Below are 18763 nucleotides of genomic sequence, written 5' to 3'. Positions count from 1 at the left end.
CCTGACCAGCCTGTCACATTGTCATTTGGGCCCAGTTGGCTTTGGACCACCAGTTGACCGAGTATCTAGCTTGGGCCATAAGATAGTTCAATATATCTTTCTGGTTTTTTTTTTTTTGAGACGGAGTCTCACTCTGTCGCCAGGCTGGAGTGCAGTGGTGCAATCTCAGCTCACTGCAACCTCTGCCTCCCGGGGTTCAAGTGATTCTCCTGCCTCAGCCTCCGGAGTAGTTGGGACTACAGGTGCATTAATATTTGTATTTTTAGTAGAGACGGGGTTTCACCGTGTTGGCCAGGATGGTCTAGATCTCTTGACTTCGTGATCCACCCGTCTTGGCCTCCCAAAGTGCTGGGATTACAGGCATGAGCCACCGCGTCCAGCCTAATATATCTTTCTTACTTCCTCAATTTTTTAAAAGAGTTAAAGAACAAAAATTTAAGTGAACTCCGATTGCATCCACACAAGACATAATCCAACTAGGCTGCTTGAAGCCTATAAATGTAAGCTTTATAGCTAGGACTCATTTGTCACCTCAACTTTAGTTGAGCATGAGCTGAGTTTAGAAATGACAAAACCTTTAACTCCAACTGCAGTGCATTCCATGAGAAACTGTTTTCCTTGTTTTGAGATTGTGGTGGAAAATGAGCAGCAGTGAGTTCATTCAGCAATTATTTTTGAAGTGCCTTCCCCATGCCAGGCTTTATTCTTGGCACTTGGGATGCGTCAACAAGGAAAGATCCACAAGCTCGTGGAGCTCGTTGGGGTGAAGTGGGTGTGTGTGTGTGGCAGAAAACAGTTAGCATAATAAGTAAGCGATGTGCTGTGGAAGAAAGACAGGGCATGTTGAGGAAGACGGGGTGTGGGGGATGTGGGGGGCAATTTCTGACAGGGTGGTCAGGGTGAGGGCAGACCTGGATAGGGACTTGGAAGGAGAGGAGGGGAGGAGGGAGCTGGCTCCTGAGTTGCAATGTGGGAGGGTACGCAGCACATTCGAGCAAGGAGGAGGAGCTCAGGGTGGCTGGGCTGGGGTGGGGTGGGGGTGGGAGAGGAGATGCTCTGGAGAGGTTGGCATGGTAGTTGGAGGAAGCACAGAGAAGCCTTCTGGTTGTAGTAAAAGGGGGGACGTGAGTATTCTTGGGAGTGAGAAAGGTTGGGAGTATGCCCTGGAATGAGTTCTTCAATTTCACTAGTGGGTGGGGACATCGAAGCTCAAGTTTTAACGCGGGACACCGGGGGAGGGTCTTGAACAGCAGTCTGAGGAGTCCTCCACATTGCTCCTGGAACATTTACCTGGCAGTGGTGTGCCGGATGGATTGATGGAAGGAAGATGGGTTAGAAGAGAGAGCTTATTGCTCAACCAGTGATGTGGCACTCAGAGGGGAAGAGAAAAAACTGAGTCTCTAATATATTATGGATAGTGAGGAGGGAGGGGAGGGATGACTGTAAGGTATAAGCACATACATAGAAAAGCAGATGAAAGGAGAGGCAATGATTCATTTAACTTAGACATAAAGCTTCTCCAATCAGGAGTTACCTGAAGGAACATTTCAAGCTTTTGCCAACTTACTTTGGAATCCCTTTTTAGTAACAGTAAGAATTTTGGTTCCAATGCTTGTAGCTGAAATTGTGAGTCACTCCCATTGGAAATCGTTAGAAGAAAAGGAATGGGTTGTTGGAAACATAAAAAGAAAGGCATAGAGATTTTGCCCTAAGAAAGGAAGGGGAGGGAAAATAGAGTTGATTTCCTATTCTGGCAAATCAGGGATGGTAATTATTAGTATTTCGTAATAGTGACCAGTAGTTACTAATTTACAATGTAGAGAATGTCACCATTTTCCTAGTTTAGTGTGCTGTTTTGTGAACGTGAGAACAATTAACAAGCCTAATTAGTATTAGGCTGGCACCAGCCTTGGTATGCCTGTGTTTTTCCCAGGTTTCTCAGAGACCTTTCTTCCATGTTGGTGCAGGAAGTTAGCAACTGAGTTCAGGCAATGCCTTCTCTCCTTGGGCCAAGATGTAAGTAGGGCTGAAGGTAGAGATGACCGTAATTATAGTTAACATTTTTGAGCAGGTATTATGTGCTGGGCTCAGTTTAAGACACTTTTCCTGGGTTAACTCAATCTCACAGTGTCTTATACAGTGTCTTACAAAGTAGATGTGTTGCTCTCCCCATTATACATATCAAGAAATTGAGGCATGGATTGGTTCAGAGTCATTTACCTAGAATTGATACTTGCTGTACTGAGATTATCAAAGGAGAGTATACTGAGAATACCAAGGAGATAATACTGAGAACCAAAGATGATATTCGTGTGTGTGTGTGTCTGTGTGTGTGTGTGTGTGTGTGTAGTGAGGGGTACTTAATATTTTGGGGTTAGGAAGAAGATGATAAATCAGAGGAAGGACATGTTAGAATTTAACAAGCCAGAAACAGTTCTAATTCAGGGTTTCTGTAGGTCCACATTTCTTTACCCCCTGGAATTCAGTGAATTCTGCATTGTAGTTAGCATCTTAACACAGGTGTATTCAAGCTAAGCTGGATCTATCAGGGAAATTCAAGTGACAAAGGAAACAGTATCTAATTGCATTCGACTTATAACTTAACTACAAGTGGCCAATTGATTCTACTGGTCCTGGAATTGTCCCAGAGCCTTTGCACTTTCTGGCTAATTGCATTTTCAAAATTGTGTTCGCACATCATTAGCACAGAAAACCTCTCCCTTTGGTAGTATTTGAAGTCTCCTGTCAAAACAACTGGAGCCTTACCACAATGTGTCATTAGTCTACATTCATGCTGCGTGACCCTCCAGTTTTCAAGGCAGTGAAAACAGGCTTTGAATTTGCCTCTTGCCTCCCTCATGTTAGCCTGGGAGCTCATTTAAGCATTTGTTGCCCAGCTCAAATGCTAAGAAAACTCTTGCCCACAGCTGTTGTATGTATTAGGCTACAGCTGGCCACTTGTGCATACATTCATTTTTTGGGGAAGCTGCCAGTGGAATGGCAACTGGTGAGTGCCCTGAAAATCTGGCTTCAGAGAATTTGTCCTGGGAGAACAGGATTGAAGAGCCTCTCGGCCCTGTGAATGTTGTTCATGATCGGAAATCTCTTCAACGGAGTGGTTCTAACATGGAGAGTTTATTTTGAGCTGTTTTCTGGAAGTCTCGGCTAGATTATGAACCATGTTTAGAATTATTTCTCTGTCTAGCCAGGATCTTACCATCTCCCTTGATGTCCTCTGCCTTTTTTGATTAAAATTTAGTATTTGACTCTAAGAGGTAACCTACCTTGCAGTTGCTACAAAAACTGCTGAGGCTCCCCTGGGACTATTCCGTGGTGTCAGTCTTCTGTATTCCTCACTGCTGGGAAGACTGGGGAGGTTTACAGGTGCTTCTGGGATAGGGGGAGGATCAGGATTCTCAGGTGGGTAGTAGGAGGAGCCCCTCTGAAAGATGACCACTAAGTAAGTTTGCAACACAATGAAGGAAAGAAAGAACGGTGTTGAGTAGCACCTCTGGCTGGGTCATCACCCTTTCCAGCAATGCTGGAGAATGGACTTCTGGGAATTTGGGACATCCCAAGCTTCATGACTGAATAAGGGCTGGGGCTGGGCAACCTGCATCCGTTTCTCAATGGGCTGGGTCACATATCAGTGGGGGCATGTGTACCACTGAGCCTGAATAACCACTTAAGGAGACAAGGTGGAGTTGTCTTGGATCACAGATGACAAGAGCATTCCCCGTTGATGACACGGAGCTGTTTGCTTCCAAAGCATGCAAGCTCACCTGGGGCCCGCAGGTCTTTTACCTGGAGTAATCACTTCCTTGCTTGGTTTAGTGGTTGTCCCAGAGTTGAACACACACAGTCTGGCCATGGCAAAGCTACAGCATCAGTTGGCATGAGCAGATGTTCAGGTCTTATACAGAGGTGAGTGTCCATTGAGGCCTTACTCTTAGTTTAAATAGAGACAGATGTGAGGGTCTTCTGTAAAGGGATGGATGGTGTTGGCAATGTAGTGAACTCTTATGAGACACGCCCTTGAGAGTTGGTCTTTCGGGTTTCTGCCTCGCTTTTCCTTATTCTCTCTTCCCGTCCTCCTTCCCCTTTCTTGCACTTGCAGGTTTTAGCTTTTTGCCAGGCAGGTCAAGGCAACTGGATAAACAGTCACTCAGCTTTTGCTGAAAAAATCTGGAAGAGCCATTGTTGGTAAGAAAAGGGGGAAGGCATGGGATTGATTTGTTTGTTTGTTTTGTTTTGAGACAGGATCTCTCTCTCTCTGTTGCCCAGGCTGGAGTGCAGTGGTGCAGTCTTGGCTCACTGCAACCTCCACTTCCTGGACTCAAGCGATCCTCCCACCTGCCTCAACCTCCCGAGTAGCTGGGACTACAGGTGTGCACCACCATGTGTGCCTGATTTTTTTGTAGTTTTAATAGAGATGGGGTTTCACCTTGTTGCCCAGGCTGGTCTCAAACTCTTGACCTCAGGTGATCCACCCGCTTCAGCCTCCCAAAGTGCAGGGATTATAGGCATGAGCCACCATGCCCTGCTGGGATTGAATATTTAGACAGAATCTGGTCAGGTGCTACCTGCAGCTGAGTCATGAGGTCACCATATAATAGTGGAAAGTGTACTTGGAAGGATAGGTTTCAACTTCCCATCTGCCACCAACCAGACTTGTGATTTTCTAAGCCGCAGGCTGTTAATCAATGAGATAGCTTTGCCAAGTCCCTTCCTCTTCTGGAGCTCTGGGAATTACAAGATGCCTGGGATCATTTTTTCTCCTTTGTACCAAAGTCTCTCTTATGGAATAGGGATGTTACCTGTGTAGCTAAATTTCCCTGTCTTGCAGAGAAGCATTTCACCTCTTTGCATTTTAGAGAGAGCTTAATAGCTGATTTTTTCACGCATACCAAACCTTCTTCCCAGAAGGACTGAGACGTGAAAATGAATCCAAAAGTTTGGAAAATTCACAGACTCATCTTGTGTAACTCATTGGTTATCCTGAATAATCAACAATTGTCAAATTTTCTTTTGTCTTGTATCAAGAGGGAAGCATATGGTCAATGTCCCTGCCAAGGAGAAATGTGGGTTGATAACAGTGTTTTCCTGTTTGTGTAGAGGATTTTTACCAATTGGCTCTAGGTCTTTCATGACCACCCGTGGATGTTAATAAGCAGGATAGCAGATAGCAAAGCTGTGGGAACCAGCAGTTATAGGGGTCTGCATCTGAGCTGCATTCGTGGTTTCTTTCTTTCCCTGAAGTCCCTCTAACTCCCAGGGGTCTAAGCTCCATTTATAATGGAGTTGATCCCTAGAAGCTCGCCCAGCAATCTCCTGCTGCCATTCTACTCCCACCACCCTCTTTTTTCCATGTCTTGCTCTACATCTCTTTTAGTTGCTTACTTAGTATTTCTTCATGATGAAGGTGAACTTTGAGCAATTCTTAGAACTAAGTGAGGTTCATGGAGATATGGGCACAGTGTCTGTCTGGGGCCTTGTGTAGGCCAGTATTAGTTTGTGGCATGGCTCATACTGTCCCCATTGCCTCTCAGCAAAGATAGGAGCCCAGAGCATTCATTTGTATGGTAATTCAGAATATCTGGTTAGTTTTTACGTGTTTGAACCAGAATTAGCCATTTGTGAGACTAAAGGCCCCCAAATTGGTGAAACCGCCAAACCGTGTATTACTTTGGAATCTTCTATATTAGACTCAGCCTCCTATTCTCTTCCTTGGAGAACAATTAGGCTCCTTTCTTATGCATAAGACTTTGAGCTGTCTGTCCAATACTGCAGTGAGTATCCTTCCTTGATGACTACCATTATTTAATTATTGTTTATGGAAATGCCTGTAGCTCTTTAGAGCAATTAAGATACTGATTTCAGAACAGACCTGTCTGTCCCGGAAATGTTCAGCTTCAGAGCAGAAGCAGCATTGGAAGTTCCCAATGTTTTTAAACTGGGAACTGATACCCTCAGTATCTTGGCAGTTGCCCCGAGCTGTCATTTGGCCCTGGGGCAGCAAGTAGCCTGCCCAAGGCTCCTAGCATCCCAGCTTTGAAAGGGCAAGGTAATTGGAGAGCTCAATGGAGCTGTAGGCCCCACAGACTTATTTAGCACAATGCAGAGTGAGAGGCTGCTTGTTTTCAAGAAGCGAATCTGATTAGAGGATGAGGATTCTTGCCTGCTCCTGGAACACGGGGCCGTGCTGGGTGAGTGGGTGAGGCGGTGCACTAGCTATCTTTTCAGTCACTCCATTATAAAAGAGACTCCTAAGCAGGCCTTTTATTTATTTATTTTTAAAGATATCAGCTATAAAGACCTAGTTATTCATTGTCACCCCCTACGTCTGGAACAATTAACTCATCTGCCTGCAGAATTTCCTGGAGTTCAGGATAAGCCGATGAGGCTGAGGGTGCTGGGTTCTCAGCATGGCAGCGGTAGAATCTCAATCGCGAATTTGCCAATTCGTTAATCATCTTAGAGAAATAATAAGCTCTTTGAAGTGTTCCTTATTTCTTTTATATTTCTTGAACATTCCAAATCGTGTGCTCTCACGGAGGGCGGCTGAAGGTTTCCTGAGCAGCTCTGCTGGGTCTGTGCGGGTCCAGGGTTGAGCAGGACCTGGTCCAGGAGCCGTCGGGAGTGGCTGTGCCTTATGCGTATCCCGCTGCTGCAGAGCCCTGGCTGGACCCAGGGCTCTTCTCCACGTGACCCTGGGTTCCTTCTCCACGTGACGCTTGTCTTCTTTGCTCTCTCTTTCTGCTCCCAAGGATGTTAATGCAGGCGAGGGCAGTGAGTTTGCAGACAGTGGGATTGAAGGGGCCACTACCGACACGGACCTCCTGTCCAGGCGATCTAATGCCACCAACTCCAGCTACTCACCCACCACAGGCCGGGCCTTTGTGGGCAGCGACAGCGGCAGCAGCTCCACCGGGGATGCGGCTCGTCAGGGGGTGTACGAGAACTTCCGGCGGGAGCTGGAGATGAGCACCACCAACAGCGAGAGCCTGGAGGAGGCCGGCTCGGCGCACAGCGATGAGCAGAGCAGCGGCACCCTGAGCTCTCCGGGCCAGTCGGACATCCTGCTGACCGCCGCACAGGGCACGGTGCGCAAGGCCGGCGCCCTGGCCGTCAAGAACTTCCTGGTGCACAAGAAGAACAAGAAGGTGGAGTCAGCCACCCGGAGGAAGTGGAAGCACTACTGGGTGTCCCTGAAAGGTGAGAGCGGGAGGGCCCCGGCTATGTGCCAAATGCACCAATAGAGGTGCCCCGTTGTGCACATACTCACGGGATGGGTGGGTTTGTTGTTGTTGTTATACAGAATTTGAAAATCATACTAATTTAAAACATTTATCATAGTAAGAGCACTTCGCATGAAATCTACCCTCTTACATTTTAAAATGTGCAATATGGCATTATCGACTACAAGTGCAATGTTGTAAGGCAGATTTCTAGAATCTAGTCATCTGGGCTGGGCATAGTAGCTCACACCTGTAATCCCAGCACTTTGGGAGGCTGAGGCAGGAGGTTCACTTGAGCCCAGGAGTTCAAGACCAGCCTGGGCAACATAGCAAGACACCAGCTCATAATAAACAAACAAACAGATAAATAAGCTAGAACCTATTCATGTGACTTAAGTGAAACTTTATGCCCCCTAATTAGTAACTCTTCCATCCCCACCCCTGCAAATGATGTTTGATTTTCTCTTTTCACAGTTATGCTAGAGGAGCATCTCATGTCTAGTTTTGGCATGTATGCAACTGGTTTGATGACAGTTTCAAAGGATGAGTTCCAAAAAAACCAAATCTTTTTGGACTCATTCAGCTTTTTGTCTTTCAAAGTGACTATTTTGGAGGGAAATTTATTAGCTTGAATTCTATGAAATTGCCATGTTTTAAGGAAAAAATTGGTAGAATAATGTTAATTTCATAGGATTCAACCTGGTATTAATGGATTGTATAGACCATCATGTTTTTGAAAAAGCCAGTCACTATTTAATAGTCAAACTTTGTGTTTTTGACTGTGTATATATAGATACAGACATGCATGTGTAGATCACTTTATTTTCTGTTTATATAACCATGCTTGTATTTGTTGGTATTTGTTGTCATTTTACACATTTTCTTGAAGTACATGTACGTATTGTTGCACATATCTGCATACATCCTGGTAGCCTAGAAAATGTAATATATTTGTGAGCTCTATATTTTAAAAAGAAAAACACTTCTCAAACACACAGACTTTTCTTCCCAAGCTAGACTTGAAACAGGGTTAATACATGGCAGGCTAGGTTAGATAGGTCAGCAGGATTGATGGAAGGGCACAAGAGGAAGAAGCCTGGGCTTATCAGTATCAAACTAGACCGTTCGATACTGGATTTCACAGACTGTGGTTGGTTTGGGAACATGCAATCCTAGAGACATGGAGCAGCCTAGAGCTCTGCTCAGTGAGGTGAACACAAATGCCTATGCGGTGATGTGCAGGTGCAGGTCAACCCTTGCACAAGTAGGACTTGCGTTGGCCCCATTGTTCTTGGTGCCAGCTGTTGCTCAGATGCCTGATGACACAGGAAGGGAGGGTATTGGTCAGGATATAGGTTTTGCTGCATGTGCCAGAGACCCGCAATGCCAATCCCAATGCCATAAGCAAGACAGAACTTTATTTCCCTCCCACCTATCAAAAATAGATGATTTAAGGCTTGTGTGATAACTCTTTTCTATGAAGTCACTCAGAGGCCCTGGCTCCTTCTGAAGTTTTGTTGCTCAGCTATTCCTACAGCATTATCTTTTTCTTTTCTTTTCTTTTTTTTTCTGTTTGAGACAGGGTCTCACTCTGTCTTCCAGGCTGGAATGCAGTGGCACAGTTATAGCTCACTGCAGCCACAAATTCCTGGGCTCAAGTGATCCTCCTGCTTCAGCCTCCCAAGTAGCTGGGACTACAGGCATGTGCCACCATGCCTGGCTAATGTTTTTATTTTTTGTTGAGACAGGGTCTTACTATGTTGCCCAGGCTCATCTCCAACTTTTGGCCTCAAGTGATCCTCCTGCTTTGGCCTTGGGTTTACAGTTGCATTGGTGCCCGGCCTCCTAGAACATTATCTTTTGATGATTTTTTGCTGTAGTGGTCTTGCCTATGAGACATAGATGTGCATCGTGTGGAAGCATTTTGGAGAACTGCAGTGTTCTTTCTCATGTGTGACGTGCCTTGGCTTAACTTGGAGGTGTTACAGGGTTATGTCTGAGGGGCCTGGATCACACCAGCTGCTCTGCTCTGGGGGAGTGAGAGGAGATGAGGGGAAAGGCTTCTTCCTCTTCCACTTCCCGCTTCTCCCCTAGATGGGCACACCTGTGGACGCTGCAGCCTCTTATCCTTAGCAGCCCATCTTAGCATTCATTTTATTAATTAGTGCCAAGTTCTTAATAGCTTGATCCGAAGATCACCTGCATCACAGCCTCTTGAGGGTCTTTCTGGGTTGTACCCCACACCTGCTGAATCACAAGATTTGGAGGTAGGCCCTGGATGAGTTTGCTGGGGCTGCCATAGCAAAGCACCACAGACTGGATGGTGGAAATAACAGAAATGTATCATCTCACAGTCCTGGAGGCTGGAAATCCAAGATCAAGGTGTTGGCAGGGTTGGTTTCTTCTGAGACTGCTCTCCTTGACTTGGAGATGGCTGTCTTCTTCCGGTGTCTTCACATGGTCTTCCCTTTACTTGTCTATGTTCAAATTCCTTCTTATAATGACACCATTTATATTGGATCAGGGACCACCCACGTGACCTCATATTATCTTAATTACCTCTTTAAAGGCCCTATTTCCAAATATGATCATATTCTGAGCTAACTGGATTTAGGATGTTTGGAGGACACAATTCAGCCTTCAACAGACCCTGACTTTGTGATTTAAACAAGCTTCCCAGGGGATTCTCACTCTCAGTTTGAGAGCAGCAATGTTAGTGGCGTAAAATAAAAATGATTAGTTGGCTTTTTTTTTACCTGGGACATATCAGAGGGGTTTATTTTGTTTCTGCCATTCCCTCAGAGAGTAAATGACACAGGAAGTCAGGGTGCAGGTGTCCAGGAGCACAGCCCACAGGCCCTTTAGGGAAAGGAGTCTTTACTTTCTTGGTGACGCAGATCTGAGTGACACAGCCTGTTGGAATTCAGGCCCAGAACATGGAGCCACCGAGTTCTTTGCTTCATCCTGATGGGTTCCCAGGATTTGTTGACATCCTCAGGGCTTTGTCCTTGCTGCTCAAAAGCAAGACTTGCAGCTGACTTTTTCTTAGCAATGCTTGAATATTGGGAAATAAAAAGCAGAGCATGTTGGAACTATGGGATAGAGATTTTTTTTCCCCAAAGATTCTTTCCCATTAGGCAAAGTAATTGATTTTTTTAAAAAAAGATTTCATTTGGAATTAGTCTCTGGAGTGTTTCCATGGACAACGGAAGAACGTACAGATTATGTTCCAGGGAAGATGAAGGTAAACAGACTTTCACCAGGGAGAACGTGGTTCTCAGATTTGCTGCTTCGCATTCATCTTAAAATTGGAACAAGTTGATCATGAGTAAAAGCTGATTTTAATCACTTTTGATGGTGCTTTGTTGTGGATGATTCTAAATCAAAGTTGAAAAATTATACAAACAATTACCTGATGGGACCATACAACATTCACTAGGTGCATGTCTTAGGATTTGTGAGTGTCCCCTAATTCATTAACCACAGGCTTCTTTCTCTCTTCTTAACCTATGCTAACGTGTGTTGCTCCTTTTATGTTAGGAATCTACTTTTCATTAGTGTTGAATTAGTCGTAAAAACTATTTAGAGCAGGGTTTCTCAACAGTGACACTGTTGACATTTTCTGGATAATTATTTGTTGTGAGGGCTGTCCTGGCCATTGTAGATGCTTAACAGCTTCTTTAGGCTCTGTCCTCTAGATGCCAATAGCACCTTCCCCCAAGTTGTGACAACCAGAAAGGTCACCAGACATTGCCAAGTTTGCCCCATCATAAGAACCTCTGACTTAGAGGAAAACGGTTTTCCCCTCCCATTTTTGTTATTTCTTTATCTCTCTAATCTGTGCTAGCCTAAGGCATGGAAATAGGAGGTACAGATTATTCTGCTTTTTGATACAAGTGTTCCTGAAAAGCCTTGAGATCCTCAAAATCTTTGGGATTTGAGAAAAATAGAGTTGGGGCAGACTACTCTACAGGTATGTATTTAAATTATACCATGCAACTTTTAAACCCCAAACTAAAAAAAATTAGCTTGGTGTGGTGCCTCACTCCTGTAATCCCAGCACTATAGGAGGCTGAGGCAGGAGGATCACTTGAGGCCAGGAATTTGAGACCAACCTGGGTAACATAGTGAGACCTTGTCTTTACAAAAAAATACACAAATTAGCCAGGTATGGTGGTATATGCCTGTAGTTCCAGCTATTTGGGAGGCTGAGATAGGAGGTTCACTTGAGCCCAGGAGTTCAAGGCTGCAGTGAGCTATGATTGTGCCACTGTACTCCAGCCTGAGCAACAGTGGGACCCCATATCTACAAAAATAATAGTAATAAAAGATAAAAATAACCCTGCAGAACTCCACTAAAATTTTTTAACAATAAGCAATATAAAACTTTATCTTTCATTTTTATTTTTTTGTGACAGGGTCTTGCTCTGTTGCCCAGGCTGGAGTGCAGTGGCATGATCATGGCTCACTGCAGCTTCAACCTCCTGGGCTCAAACAATCCTCCCAGCTCAGCCACCTGAGTCGCTGGAACCGCAGGCATGTCCGGCTGATTTTTTTTATTTTTAGTAGAGACGAGGCCTCACTATATTGCCCACACTGGTGTTGAACTCCTGGGCTCAAGTAATCCTTCCACCTTGACCTCCCAAAGTGCTGCGATTACAGGCATAAGCCACTGTGCCTGGCAAACTTTATCTTTCAAAAAAGCATTAGCATAGGGCTTTACCTTTGAAAAAAGAAGCAACTGTAACTTGAATGGGTAGAAGGAATAATTGAGACTCCTAAATTATGGAGACAAGGACCACAAGTATGAAATCATGATGCTCAGCAGCACCGTGCAATAAGGACTTGTAAGCAGAGCCCATGGTCAAACTGTACCAAGAGAAAAAAACTGTGAAATGAGTGGGCAGGGCATATCAATATGCTACATTCATCTGTGTGGAGGGATGTAGAGTTCAACAGCTATTCTGTGGTAATGTGAAATATTATAGGCTAGGAAAAGTTGCCCTTGAACCAGTGTGACCTTTCCATTGATCTGCATCATTCTTCACTACTAATCGCATATAAGCAAATTTGCTTGACAGATTCCCATTGTAGCCGAATAGATTGAACTTTCAAGGGTTGTGCAGTTCACAGGAAGTGTGGCACTTGTTTGTGGTAAGGAAAATGGTGAAAATGGACGGACAGCTTATGTTGAAGTTGAGGAAGAGTCATAAAGTTATACCCTGGCTTCCCCTGAAATTGATTTCAGTTAGTTTGGAGTAAATGTTCAGCTCATAATTGCTATTAAAGTGAGCCTCAAGTTTAGATGATAATGGAAGGAATCTATGGAAGCCATCTTGCCACAAGTCTATAAAATATTCTGTTGCTACTATCTTGTTAGTTTCACAGTGCAATTATGCATGGACCAGGACTCCGGCTTCTCCCAGGCCTTTGTATGTGTGCCATAGATTTCCTCTTTCAGTAGGAACAAGGGCATGGTTGGCTTCTAGAAAAAAAAAAAATTTATAGATAAGATGTTAGACCAAAAATGTATCATTGTTTTTCTTATCCTTAAAGTACTTAACGCTGGTATTATATATTGTTTTATCCAAGGGCATGGTCTGGAACTAAATACATTTTCTAGATTTTTCTGGTTGCATATCATACGAGACATATTTGAATGGGCTTCAATCGGATGGTAGTGACTTCTGATCCTCACATAGTGCCAGGCAAAGTTCTGGCCTGGAGGACCTCTGCCTCGGGACAGAGGAGTCATAAGACCCTATGTCCATGAGGAGACCTGTAATGAATCATTCTAAAACCCAAAGGAAGGGTTTGAGAGAACTTGAGGGCATGCAGGAAGGAAACCCGGGCAGGCTGAGAAGCTACAATTTAAGATCTTTGTCCTTCTTTAGGCCCATCCAAGACTTGAGTCCAAGCCTGGCTCCATTCTCTTTACTTCCTGGGTTCCACGTGCTTTAATTTTCAGCCTCTGACAGGGTGCACATGTTAGGTTCAACTATGGGTTCTTTTGTTTCCCAAGCACTGAATACTCATGCACACCCCTGTTCTGTTTCCTCAGGATGCACGCTATTTTTCTACGAGAGCGACGGCAGGTCTGGGATAGACCACAACAGCATCCCCAAACACGCCGTCTGGGTGGAGAACAGCATTGTGCAGGCGGTGCCTGAGCACCCCAAGAAGGACTTTGTCTTCTGCCTCAGCAATTCCCTGGGTGATGCCTTCCTTTTTCAGGTTTGTTGGGCACTTCCTTTGCAGGGCATTTCAAACCTCTGAACTGGCTACCTTCTTTTCTTGCCTAGGCACCCAGTCTCCCTCCACTGCTTTTTTTTTTTTTTTTTTTTAGTGGTGAGATTAATCTGTTGCTCATTATAAAAACAAAAACAGTGAATGACAAAATAAACATCTATACTAAATTCCAGGAATAGGTACATTCAGAAGTTTTCCAAGTGAAGGCTAAGGAGGGCTATGAGTTGGATGTGAGAAACTTGCTCTGTTTGTCATGAGTTGAAGGATATCTTTGTGTGGTCTCAGTACCATTTCTGTTGCATTTAAGAAAGGGATCGTGAATTTCTTCTTTTAGACATGATTTGAGCTGTCAAAAAGTTTTATTTATAATATGTTCCTTTCTCATATTAATCATAAAGTAAAATAATGACATCTCAGAAATGACTGGCATCACCTAAACAGTTTCTCTTCCTCATCTGATCAGAACTTTCTACTCAGCATCCTTGAATTTCAACATTTAAAAAAAAAATACTTCTCTGCTAACTGCTTCAGGATTAACATTTTCTTTGATAGGGAATCTTTTGAGTTTGGAATAGTTGTAATATACTCTGCAAGAACTTTGTTGTGTTGTTATGTAGGAAGGCTTTCTTTATTGATTCCATTGAAGAATTATTTTCTCAAACCTTTATTCTGTGCTTCCTATGTGCTCTGCATAGTGCTATTGAGAATACTAAGAAGATTTTGACAGTTCCTCTTTTTTTTTGAGATGAAGCCTTGCTTTGTCACCCATGCTGGAGTGCAGTGGCACGATCTCAGCTCCCTGCAATCTCTGCCTCCCAGGTTCAAGCAATTCTCCTGTCTCAGCCTCTTGAGTAGCTGGGACTATAGGCACCTGCTGCCATGCCTGGCTAATTTTTGTATTTTCAGTAGATACGGGGTTTCACCATATTGGTCAGGCTGGTCTCGAACTCCTGATCTCAGGTGATCCACCCACCTCGGCCTACCAAAGTGCTGGGATTACAGGTGTAAGCCACTGCGCCCAGCTGACAGTTCGTCTTCTTAAAAGTGTTCTCATATAATGGAGGGGACAGACATAGCAAATCTTTATAATGTGGTAAAGCCTACCAATGACTATTAAAGGAAGAGCAGGTATAAATGGCGTGACAAGGATGGTAAGAATATAACATGCAAGGAGGGGGCTAGAACAAAGGTATAGAGGAAAGAAATCATTTATTTCACCAAGTTTCTGGCTTTGGCTTCAGAAGCTGTTTCTATTTGGACAATTAAAGTAAGAAATATAAAGTGCTAATTTTGATTATATAAAGACAAAGCATCTGTGTTTTCTTTTTTAAAAATCTGTGATGTAAAACACAGAAAGAAGAGTGCACACAACATAAGTGTACTGCTCAGTGAGCTATCATAAAGTAATTATGCAACCACCAACCAGGACAAGAAATAGAAGTTTCAGGCACCTAAGCCACCTTCCCCAACCCCACCCCACTCACAAATGCAGCCTACTAGTTGAATTGAGTATGTCTTTTATCATCCAAGCCAGGACACTTTTATTTATCTGGGAATGACTTAATTTCCCCTTCATTTTTGAAGGATAGTTTTGCTGGATATAGAATTCTTAATTGACCATCTTATTTCAGTGCTTTGAAAATCCCACTGCTTTCTGGCCTTCATGGTGTTTGATGAAAAATCAGCTGTTTATCCTATGAGGCTCCCTTGCTGATTTGAAGATCGTGACTTTGTCGTTAAACAGTTTGAGTATTATGTGTCTAGGTATCATTCTCTTTGAGTTTACTTTACCTGGAATTTATTGTCTTTCAGATATGTATCTTTTAATATTTTTAAATTTTAAAAATTGTTGTGGGTACTAGTAGCCACAAAATACAATGTGTATATATTTATGGGGTAGTGTCTTTTGGATCTGTAGATTTGTGTGCATGTGTTTGTGTATTTAAATCACATTTGGAAAGTTTTTAGCTATTATTTCTTCAAATAGTCTTCCTGCTCATTTATCTTGCTCCACTTCTTTGGTGACTCCTGTTGTGTTTACATTAGTATGCTTGATGAAGTCCCACAAGCCTCTGAGACTCTGTTCATTTTTTTTTCATTCTATTCCTTAATCTCACTTGATCTGTCATAAGTTCACTGATTCTTTTTTCTTCCAACTCAAATCTGCTGTTAAGCTCTTCTGGTTATTTTTATTTTTTTATATTTATATATATATAAAATATACATATATATGAAATATACATATATATATATATATATATTTTTTTTTTTTTTTGAGATGGAGTTTTGCTTTTGTTGCCCAGGCTGGAGTGCAATGGCACAATCTCAGCTCACCACAACCTCTGCCTCCCACGTTCAAGCAATTCTCCTGCCTCAGCCTCCCAAGCAGCTGGGATTACAGGCATGTGCCACCAAGCCCAGCTAATTTTGTATTTTTTTTTCTAGTAGAGGTGGGGTTTCTCCATGTTAGTCAGGCTGGTCTCAAACTCCTGACCTCAGGTAATCCACCTGCCTTGGCCTCCCAAAGTGCTGGGATTACAGGCCTGAGCCACTGCACTTGGCCATTTTTTCTTTTCTTTTCTTTTCTTTTCTTTTCTTTTCTTTTCTTTTCTTTTTTTTGAGACAGAGTCTTGTTCTGTCCCCCAGGCTGCAGTGCAGTGGTGCACTGATTTTGGATCTGACTTTTCTGAGACAGGTTCTATTGACGACTAGAATGTCAATAGAAGCAGTCCTCCTGTTTTGGTCTCCCAACCCACTTTATTGTTGTTTATTGTTTATTTGCATGTCTCATAAATTGCCAAGTCTCTGCTCAGCTAGTTTAGTAGTCAGGTAATTATTAGAAAGAGATTTCCTTAAATGTACAGAAGCAATAAGTTTCCTATTCTTTCCTAAGAACAGAAGTTTGCAAGTTCAAGCCTATCATCAACACTCAGGCAACTAGCTTCCATCTCTGCCTTAGCCTTCATCTCTGCTTTCACTGAGCTGTAGGGTCAGTAGTGCACTGATCACAGCTCACTGCAGCCTCAGCCTCCTGGGCTGAGCAATCCTCCCAGCTCAGCCTCCTGAATAGCTGGGGCTACAGGTGTACACCACCACAGCCAGCTAATTTTTTCTATTTTTTTGTAGAGATGGAGGTCTCGCTTTATTGCCCAGGGTGGTCTCAAACCCCTGGCCTCAAGTGATCTTCCTGCCTCAGCCTCCTAAAGTGCTGGGATTACAGGCATGAGCCACTGTGCCTGGCCTGGTTCTTTCAAACAAAAGTTATATTTCCTTATTGATATTCTCTATTTAATGTGATATTAGCCTCATACTTTATTTCTTTAGACATGGTTTATTTTAGTTCTTTGAATACGTTCAAAATAGTTGCTTGAAATCTTTGTCTAGTACACTCAACATGGGACTTTTTTGAGACAGTTTCTATTGACTACTTCTTTTTCTATATATGGGCCATACTTTAATTGTTTTAGAGATAGGGTCTTGCTCTATTACCCAGGCTGGAGTACAGTGGTGCAATCATAGCTCACTGTAACCTTGAACTCCTGAACTCAAGCAATCTTCCCACCTTAGCCACTCAAGTAGCTGGGACTACAGGTGTACACCACCACACCTGGCTGATTTTTTAAAAATATTTTTTAAAGACAGAATCTTGCTATGTTGCCCAGGCTGGTCTCAAACTTTTGGCTTCAAGCAGTCTTCCCATTTTGATCTCCCAACCCACTGGGATGATAGGCATGAATCACCATTCCTGGCCCATACTTTATTGTTGTTTGTTGTTTATTTGCATGTCTCATACTTTTTTGGTTTAAATTGTACATTTAAAATAATATAAATGTGGCAACTCTGAAAGCAGATCCACCTCCCATCCTCCAGGATTTGCTATTGTTGTTGATTATCGGTGGTGATAGTGCTTCTTTGTTTAGTGACTTTCTTAAAATCTGTAAAATATTTAGGCTTTGTTATGTGTGCCCACTGAAGTCTCTGCTCAGCTAGTTTAGTAGCCAGCTAATTATTAGAGAGAGATTTCCTTAAATGTACAGAAGCAATAAGTTTCCTATTCTTTCCTAAGAACAGAAGTTTGCAAGTTCAAGCACATGATCAACACTCAGGCAACTAGCTTTCATCTCTGCCTTAGCCTTCATCTCTGCTTTCACCGAGCTGTAGGGTCAGTCATAGGGTGAGCTTAGGAACTTCTTGGGACTATCTGGGCTTGTGGACAGCCTTATACATATTTGTGACTGTATTAGTCAATTCACTAAGACTGTGTTGTGACTCTCTTAGCCACTAATAAAGACATACCCGAGACTGGGTAATTTATAAGGAAAAGAGGTTTAATGGACTCACAGTTCCACATGGCTGGGGAGGCCTCACCGTCATGGCAGAAGGCGAAGGAGGAGCAAAGTCTTCTTACATGGCAGCAGACAAGAGAGAGCATGTGCAGGGGAACTCCCCTTTATAAAACCATCAGATTTCATGAGACTTACTATCACGAGAACAGCATGGAAAGACCTGCACCCATGATTTGATTACCTACCACTGGGTCCCTTCCACGACACGTGGGAATTATGGGCACTACAATTGAAGATGAGATTAGGTGGGGACACAGCCAAACCATATCAGTGACCTTCCAGATTCCAAGGACTGTGTCATAGCTTTTCAGAGCCTTTTGTGGAAATCGTATTCCCCAACTTTTCCTCAAGTTTCTTGGTCAACTTCTTATTTGTTCGACTGTTATCACTGCTTCAGGCGACTGCAGTACTAAACAATTGTCATTAATTGTTTTTCACAAGCACCCCCTGGAGTGAAGAGTGTTTGCATGAATGAGGTCTGAGTTAAGTCAAATAGCAACAAGCTCGTGAAGAGGTTTTTCTGGGACCTGCTAGACAGGTCGCTTAGTGATGGTTCTCTGAGAAAGGTGTTTTGGGGAAGATGTAGAGATCTACCTTGGAATGCCATGTTTAGTTCCATGTGTCAGACTTGAGGAATGTTGTTCCCTCCTGTGGTGCTACACAGCTGGTTTTCATGTGATTGTATAGATGAGGAGAAAAAGATGGAAATAGAGCAATTTAAAATATCACAAAACTTGCTGTTTTTACTGAAGTTCAGCCATTTGTCTTTAATAAATGCAGCTTAGATTGTTCCAGAACTTAGATTAATTTCTGGAATTGTGAAAAAGTTGATTTTGACCATTTTTTACCACTATTCTTGTTGCTTTTGTGAAGGAATGGCTCTTTGGAAGTTCTTAACCCTCCTACCCCACCGCAACCCCCATTGATGTT

General features: G+C 43.3%; 1 protein-coding gene across 2 annotated transcripts in view; it reads left to right on the top strand.

The window, feature by feature from the left end:
* TIAM1 (TIAM Rac1 associated GEF 1) overlaps positions 1-18763 on the top strand; it is a 441710-nt gene that overhangs the window by 300313 nt on the left and 122634 nt on the right. For both annotated transcript variants that reach the window (XM_063601293.1, XM_003813220.4), the window contains 2 exons: positions 6768-7215; positions 13300-13472. In XM_063601293.1, the coding sequence (XP_063457363.1) occupies positions 6768-7215; positions 13300-13472 (621 nt within the window). The remainder of the gene's footprint in view (positions 1-6767; positions 7216-13299; positions 13473-18763) is intronic.

Source organism: Pan paniscus, chromosome 22 (genome assembly GCF_029289425.2).
Source record: "Pan paniscus chromosome 22, NHGRI_mPanPan1-v2.0_pri, whole genome shotgun sequence".
Classification (NCBI taxonomy): domain Eukaryota; kingdom Metazoa; phylum Chordata; class Mammalia; order Primates; family Hominidae; genus Pan; species Pan paniscus.
Note: the sequence above shows the minus strand (reverse complement) of the source record. Positions and strands in the feature narration are given on the sequence as shown.